General features: G+C 34.5%; 1 protein-coding gene across 1 annotated transcript in view; it reads left to right on the top strand.

The window, feature by feature from the left end:
* LOC144372908 (zinc finger protein 519-like) overlaps positions 1–7056 on the top strand; it is a 33090-nt gene extending 26034 nt beyond the window's left edge. Inside the window, exons 3-4 of the mRNA XM_078036119.1 lie at positions 5740–5800; positions 6770–7056. Of these exons, the coding sequence (XP_077892245.1) occupies positions 5740–5800; positions 6770–6806 (98 nt within the window). The 3' untranslated portion in view covers positions 6807–7056. The remainder of the gene's footprint in view (positions 1–5739; positions 5801–6769) is intronic.
* Positions 7057–8981: the final 1925 nt, after the last annotated feature.

Genomic DNA, 8981 nt, shown 5'->3' on the forward strand with positions numbered 1-8981 from the left:
AAGGTAGCTCTTACAGGAGAGAAGAGCTTTATCTTTCTTGTGTGCATAATGGCCTTTCTAGACTTCATCCTCATTGGAGACATTTCACTTTTCTGTGAATGAGGTCAATGATCAATGTTTTCATGTACATTAGTAAATTCTGACATCCTTGTTATTCTATAGGTAGTGTTAATTCAGGGCAGAAATTAGAGAAATGGATGTAGAGTCAAGGTTGAGTGAGGCCTTATACTTATGACAAAATAATCAATGAGTATGTTTTATAGTCTCATTTTCTGAGGACCAAGTAGTAAGAGGTAAACTGAGAAGGTTGTATGTAAAGATTACGTTACTTATCATAAAATGTTGGCTTTTCAGCTACAATAGGGTAAAAGCTTCTTATACACAGAATCCATACAAAAATCATATTGAATATCATTCACAATTTTATTACATAGAATTCATGAAGAACTGAGTTTACAGCAACATATGCCTAAGAACAAGTCTGGGGACATTGTACACTTCCAATATAGACATATTTATACCAATTTAATTATACCTGAAACTACAATAAATGAGAAGAAAAATCAATTGAATAAACACAACAATATAGAAATAAAAACTTGTAAAGACTTAAGCAAGAGATCAATAGTGGATGAAGTGCAGTTTAGGGGGAAAATGGACATATAATCAGTTAACGGTAATTGAAGAAAGATAAGTTACTCACTTGGAGCTACAACAGCATTTGAAAGAAAAAGAGTCACAAAGTAAGCAAAGATTATTCACTTCCATTTTTATGCTTTGTAATATTTTCCCAAAGTTTTCTGCATATTTTATTGCAGTCAAATTGGGAAACAATCCAGAAAGTTTAAAAAGGAAAGTATTGCTCCTCTGGTTTTAAAAGCAAGAAAAGAAATAGAGATTTATTGAGCTAGAAAAATTTACTATTTAGAGTTTAAAAAAAAGAACTGAGATTGCCAGAGTCTAAGTATAATGTATTTCAGCCATCCCTGGCTTCACAGATCATTTTTGCTTAACAAAGAATTTGTTCACGTATGTATGCTTAAAGAACATTGCTGTTTTTAGTCAGTCTTTTTCATTAATAACAATGATGTACCTTTCCACAGTATCCAGCCACAAAAACACATAATTTCAGAAATCTTCTCATTCATCCTCATATTTTTCCACAATATTCACCAGGACAAGATAATATAAACCTTTTGGCAGCCCCATCAAGGCATTCACTTCTATTAATTTTAATGCCAAACATATACTGCTTAGAAAAGTATGATACATGGAACAACAAAATATTACTTAGTAAAAATAATTTTTTTCATAAAAAATATATCCCAACACTTTTTCTTGGGATTACATTATAAAAATATGAGGTAATGATACTGTGTATTATGACCTTAGGCTATGAACCTTAAAATTACCTTAAAATACAAAAGAATATTAATGTTTATTTTTAAATATAGTTTTTATATTTCAAATATTCAAATTCCACAGCAATCAATGATACAAAACATGAGAAAAACAACTGCAGTTTGATGTCTCATCATGGCATTTCAATACATGCTGTAGATTGCCTGTGGCTTCCACTTTTAATTTAAAAACAATAATGACTTTCCATACAATTTGGGTGAAGTGGAGGACAAAATCTCCTGCATTGTTTTCCTGGGCAAGCCATCATACTTGAAACAACTGAACCCCAAATCAAAATATGTTTACATCCTAATTATATCAGTTCTTAACTCATCTAGCATAAAACAAATCCACTTTCTTCTGGTTGAATATCTTGAGCTCAAAGATATGTTACCTTGGAGCTAAAATAAGTATGACATAAATAATTAGGTATTTTTTTTTTGCATAAGGAAAAATTTGATTTTTCTGCCTGTGAAGATCTACATTTCTTTTCCTACGACGGTATTATGGTTGATGGTGACTTGTGTGATTACAGGAAGCTTAAAATGTGTGTTTGAGTCCTTTCACTGGTAAAAAATACTATAATTTGTTCTCTAATAGGAGACTCAAAATGGTGCTATCATTATTAGTGATAGTTGCAATGCAGTGAAACTACCCTGATTAAATATGAAAAGAAACTCATAAAAAAGCCTAAAAAAGATGGACAGGAATCTAGTTCATGCTGTTGGGACTTGTGAGGTAGATGAAACTACAGAAGGCTCATGTATTCTGGTCCTTTTCCTCTGGCCATGTGTAATGAACCATAGGATTTTGTTGCATGCAACCCCTAAAGAGTTAGATTCTTGGAAAGTGGAAGTTTGCATTCAAAGGACATTTATGGATTCATATTAAAATTCAGCTTTTTAAGCCAGGTGCAGTGGCCCATGTTTGACATCCCAGCTGCTTGGGAGGCTGACACAGGAGGATTGAGAGTTCAAAGCTAGCCTCAGTAACTTAGAGAGGCCCTAAGCAACACAACAAGACCCTGTCACTAAATAAAATACAAAAAATGTGCTGGGGATGTGGCTCAGTGTTTAAGCTTTAGGTTAAGCATAAGTTGTACATGAGTTCAATCCTTGTTACAAAACACACACACAAAAAAACCCCTGCTTTTTGAATTGATAACATGACTTTATACTATGACTGGCATTCAAGTTTCTTTCTTTTATTGTTTTTACTCTTTCTTAAGATTGGTGGAGTACTCTCCAATAAATATTTTTCATCTTTTAAAATAAACTTTAATAATGAAAAAACCCTTTAGTCTTAGTGCAAACCTGACTTTTTAAGTTCTTTTTAATACCTTATGACTAGCTGAGTGAAGATTTGAGCCACTGCATGCTTCTTAAGACATGCATTTCAAGGACAGGTATATGGTAGGTTCCTTGGAGTCTGCTGTGCTACTGTTGAATGGAGCAATGGGCCCCTCACTCATCTGAATCCACTCGGATGCTCCTGAGCTGGATGGAGTGGAGCTCACTGAAGTTGGCTTCACAGAATCTGTTGACTAAAGTGAGATATTTGATCTTATCTTATCTGCAGTGCTTATAGGGTGACCAAAGACATGGAAACATTGATGATTTTGAGAGTAGAGTGGATATCTACTCATATGCCAGAACTCCAGAGGCTTAAAGTGAGTCTCTCTCAATCACAGCAGGAAGGAGAGTCACCCTATGTACAGAGACAAAATGATCTGTAAGAACTACCATGCAGAACTCCAGGTGCTATTGACTTAGTCAGCTCTGATTAATAGGTGTTCATGCTCAAATGATACTCACAGGTAATCTCCGGACCTTATTTCAACCATCATTAGTGTTGTCTAATCTTTCACAGCGTTTTTAAACAATGTTATCTGTTTGCTCTCTTTTCTTCTCCATTTCCTGCTAGAAGGGAATCTGGGAAGCAGAGCTGACACAAAGGGGAGAGGGGAGAAGGCGGGAGAGCTTGGCCCAGACTTGTTACTGGTGGCACTTAGGTTGTGCTGCAGCCTCCAAACAATCCGGATTTTATTATACATTTACATTTCAATAAATAACAGCTTAAATCATATTTTAAGAAGGAAAACTCTGACTCCAATTACTTAAAAAAAAAAATATATATATATATATTTTGATGGTGTTTGGGATTAAACCCATGACGTTGTAAGTGCTAGGCAGCACTCTCCACCTCATTTACATCCTCAGCCCTTTTATTTTTTATTCTGAAACAGGCTTGCCTGGAACTTGTGATTCTTCCATCTAGCTGGGTTTATAGGCACATACTACTGCACCTGGCATATTCCTACTCCAGTATTTGCAGTTTCAAGATGAGCAACTAGAGGTCCTGAAAGTTTGAATTCTTTGTACAAGTTCTCTTTGTAGAGAGAGTGTAACTAAGATCCAGATCTCTGACATTCTGCTCCTTGCTAATAGATCTGACACAAAAATAAAGTTCAAGGGGATGACTTTAGACATCTTTCATCCTTGAAGAGAAACCATTTGTGTCACTGTCATCTTACATGAGACTATATAAGGTACAAATAGAAAACTGAAGGTTTTAAAAGCTGTTTTTGACTGTGACCTGCCATTTTATGGAAACTATAGTTACACATTTTCTGATAACCTCCAGAGAATGCAGATACACATACAGTTCTGATTTAGAAAACAACTTGGTTCATAACTTGTTTTTACAAGTGAAATTAGAATGTCCCAAACATAAGCAAATTTAATGTTTCTAAATATTTGTTGAGAGCATTTTCTAAGCAGTTTTGCAAGGCAGACTGTGGCAAATGTTCTGCTAAGTAATACGCTAAATATATTTCTACAAAGTAATACTTGTATTATTTTCTAAACATTTTCTTGAGCTTCAAATAGTATGTAGCAGTAGTTGATGCTATGTAAGGAATTATGAGCCTGTTTACCTTGCTTAGTTATAACTATAGTGTTCCTAAAAAGTTAGTCATCAGGAATGGTTTAATTGGATCAGTACACAACTGAATACCATGATTTACTCCATACTTATATATAATTATTATATGTTACTTAAAAAGATAACATATCAATTTTAAAAGGGGAGAGTGGTAATTTGGTTAATGAGCAGTAAATGTCATCATCAGTAAAGAATCTGGATTGCTTACATAAATTGTTCTTCTAGATTTAGTAATATCAAGATTAGTTATTGAGGTGACTATCTTACTTATTTAGTTTCTTGCTATAGGCATGCACTATTTTGTTTGCTGTTATCAATTTCTCAACCCAAGTGAGTAAAATCACGCTATGAGGATGAAACTGTTTTCAGACATTTAATGAGGCTGGAATTAACATCTAAAGAAAAAAAGAGCCATTTACTTTGTCCTTCTCTGTAGAGTAAGGTTTTTCATTGATATTATTTATTTTGACTCATGTTCTATGTAGAACTGTAATATTTGGGTGTACTCTTATTGGGGGGGAAGTAATGGGACAGAATAGAATATAAAGTCTGTAATTTAAAGGGCTTTTGAGAGCATCGAGTCAGCCACTAACCTGCATTGTAAATCTTTGATTGCCATTCAGCATTTCTCTGCTGGAAAACTTGCAGCTGTATGAAGCTGAGTTCTTGTTAAAGCACCTTTTGATTTTGTTAAAGATCTCCAACAGTTGGCTTATCTGATCTCTTCTAATGACTTTCTGATCCAGTCACCTAACAAGTGTTAGGTTTTGCAAATGAGTGCTCTGCTAGTGATGGGGAGCTGAGCCATGATCTGCCTTCTACTGGGTGCCATGGAAGGTAAAGACAGGAAATAACATGATGAGTACTCTAGACTGCATGGAGAGGAAGGTCTGTGGGCGAGTGAGGAGGGAGTTGGGAGACAGTCTTAACACTGGCTGATGTTTCTGCTGGTTTTGACTTAGAGTCAAGGTTAACGAAGAATTTGGAAGAGGAAGCACTCCTGTATCAGCTCTATTGTCGTAGGATATGTAATAGGTCGAACCCAGAGCCACTCGTTTTAGAGACAGACCCAAGACAGACCCTCTACCTACCTCTGCTCATATAAAGATGTGACAGGGTCAAACAGAAACAGTGAAGTCTTTTAAATTTGAATGACATTTTTTATTCCCTATTCCCTTTCCCTCTGCTTGTGACGTTTTTATTTTTTTCCTTTGTACTCTTCCCCCATTAGTTCCAGGTACCTAGGATTTTACCTGTTTTCTAAATCTTTAACCTTAGCAAAAATCACCAGTAGTCTCATGCTGAGAACTATTTCATGCAAAGTTTGGAAGTTCCAAACCCTTTATATACCTTACCTTTTCACCAGCAATTAAGTTCATCTTTGTATTTTCTCAGAACTCAACACAGACCCAGTGTGCTGGTACAGACCCATCCCCCAATGCCAGCCACATGCCTGGTACGTATTGAATGAATGTGTCAGCATGTGAGGAGCAAAGAAAGCATTGCAGTGACTTGTTAACACAGTATTTTAATGTAAGGCATTAAGATGATTATCCCAAGGATTAAGAGAGTGAATATCAGAGGAAAGGAAATACCAGTCCTTGGTGTGTTGAGGTAGAAGCCTGTCAAGGGACTATTAATTTGCCCAGAGTTGGAGAATTGGGATCTTTTTCTTTTAAGGTTTGAATGTCAGAATATTTAATGGCACTGCTGATGTGAAAGATGACTTAATTTTCACATAATATTGTAAAAAATAGTCATGGTTAAAAATAAATCCCAGAAAACTCAGTCAAAGAAAAGAAAAATAGTATCATAAAACAAAACAAAAGAAAAGAAAAGGAAAAAAATGGTGTTTGTTATTTAAAATAATGTTCCTTTCAATCACATATGTGAATTGCTCACTGTTTAGGCCTAAAACCCATGTCACCTAGTAGATTTATATGTATCACACTTGCTAGATAAAAGTTATTTGATTAAAACAAAGAAATTTCTCATTTTTTTTCTTTTATGGTTTATTATGCATGGTGATGTGCATCTAATCCTTAAAAGGGTACAGAGATTTTTATTTTAGAGGTTGGATATATAACAGGACCCATGCAGACTCAATTTCTCATTCATTTGGAGCTTACAACTATCACTGTTGATAGGTCTTCCTCTGGAAAACTTTTATGTTTTGTGGAAATGTCAAAAACCCATGTGCAATTTTCTTCAAGTGAGGGTAACTGATCAGATGTGTTTTTCAAATTCTCTTTGACATGTGGATTAGGTATTAGGCTAACAAGTGTTCAGGCACTTGGTTTCTTGTGATTCCAAAACAAACAGAAATAGTAATGCAAAACCCTTCAGAATGTTTTTTTGTTGTTGTTGATAAAGAATAAACCCAGGTAATACCAAGTCTGCATAAATTTACCGTTATTTAAAACAGGCCACAAGGAAGTCACATGACTAAAGGACATAAATAAGGAGTAAAACCTTCTACATACAAAGGCCAGCTACAGCTCCAAATGGGCCAAAATCATCACAGAAAATCTGACGTGTGTGCTCATCACTGCCTATTTTCATATGTATTAGGAGCAAAATCCACCTGACTGTTCCTAATAATATAGTTTCTAATTGTTCTTTGCTGTTTTTGAATAAATATTTCAAAGAGGCTTTTGTATATTTGTGATGAACAGTCTTCCTAGAACTAACAGTAAAAATGCATTTACTTTAACTCTCTTTCTATGTATATCTGGTCCAGTAACAATGTCTCTTTTTGCTACAGGGCTAAGGCAGTTTATTTCTCTTACAGGAAAAAAAAAACCTCCTAAAAATCAGAATTTATTCCCCTTTGAGAGAGCTCTGTTAGAAAGCTATTTTCCTCTGCCTTTTTTGGCAAAAAGAAGTTTTCTTGGGATGTGAATTTGCTCCATTTGCATGTGTGGCCCAGAGGCCTCCTACAGTCTCAGCTGGATGGTCCCTTGGAAAGGGAAATAGCTAACATATCACATTTCATGATGAGGCTGCCAGATTGTTGTTCCCCTTTATATACCTCCTAGTTGTTCTGCACAAGGGACTCCCTAGGGTGAAGAGGAGAGACAAATGAGGTGTTGAGGGGTATAATAATTTTGCACAAGGTGAAAGGATAAAGGCCACAGGGATACGTCATATTAATTAGTATGTGTGTGACACAATTCCACCAGTGGAAATGAAATTTATAAAATTTATAAAATGGATACACCTCATAGATAAATATCACTCCAATGCTGCACTTCACAGCTTTTTCCACATTGTATGGAAATTACTTCATTTTTCATGACCTTATTAAAATACATTATGGAGATACAGTTGGATATGAATTTAACTACTTAATCTCAGTATGCTCTGTGTATTTAAAAATACAATGAAAGATCCATTTCTAATATTTCATATTTAGACATTTGCCATACAGTGACAAGTTATGAAAGGAAAGAGTCTTCTATGGTCCATTTAGTAAAATCCCTGAGTCAAGTCTAGTCTACAGTAATGCAAGAGGTAGTGTTGTACATTATCTAAAAAGTACAGACACACATTTGCTTCTAGAATATACACTTAAAGTTTTTCTTTTAAAGGCACCTGAGCCTTTTTTAGAGAGAGAGAGAGAGAGAGAGAGAGAGAGAGAGAGAGAGAGAGAGAGAGAGAATCTTTTTTTTGTAGATGTAAACAACACAATGCCTTTATTTATATGTGGTGCTGAGAATCGAACCCGATTCCTGCCCATGCTAAGCGAGTGCTCTGACATTGAGCCACAATTCCAGCCCTACACTTAAGTTTTTCTGCATATTCACATTCTGAATTTTGCTTAAGATGATACAAAACAACATTTTTGTAAGAATGACACAATTAAAAGACAAGAAAGCCTTGTAAATGAAGAGTATGCAACTCTTTAGTATTAAATGCAAAACATAGTCTATAAATGAATGAGAAGAGTAAATAGAATATTAAAAATTTCTCCACTTTGTTAAAATTCCTTGACAAAAGTATGAATTAAATATAATTTAAGGCAAATGAAACAATATGAAAGTTTGCATTCTGAATACATGCAATCAAGTCATGGTTTTTGTTCTTTGATTTTGGCCTATATCTCAATTATTTTTATGGGCAAATAACAGTGCATGTGTTTTAGGATTTTCATAACTAGAATGTAGATAAATGTTCAAACTAAAGAGGCAAATTTTTCTTACTCTTTTATCTTTCTTACTAGCTTCCCACTAAACTATTCTTTAAAAAGCAACATAACATAATATTTTCAAACTTAACCATTTTTTAGCATACAGTTCATGATTATACGCCAATTTTTTTGTATTTTGAATTTCAATTAATTTTTTAAACTGATATGTAAAATAAAATTATATATATTAATGGGGTTCCCTGTAATGTTTTGATAAATATATATACATTGTGTAATCAAATTACAAAAATACTCAAAATCTTTTCTCCTAGCTATTGGAGATAAACAGTACACAATTGCTATCTGTACTTAAGGTGCTGTTCTATTAACTGCAACTTATTGCCCAGTGATTAACCTTCCAACTCTCCTGCCCTCCCCTGCTCTCTCCAGTATTCTCAGACAATTGCCATTTTATTCTCAATTTCTATGACACCAGTTTTTTTAGATT

The sequence above is a fragment of the Ictidomys tridecemlineatus genome, unplaced genomic scaffold (assembly GCF_052094955.1).
Source record: "Ictidomys tridecemlineatus isolate mIctTri1 unplaced genomic scaffold, mIctTri1.hap1 Scaffold_187, whole genome shotgun sequence".
In the NCBI taxonomy this organism is placed as follows: Eukaryota; Metazoa; Chordata; class Mammalia; order Rodentia; family Sciuridae; genus Ictidomys; species Ictidomys tridecemlineatus.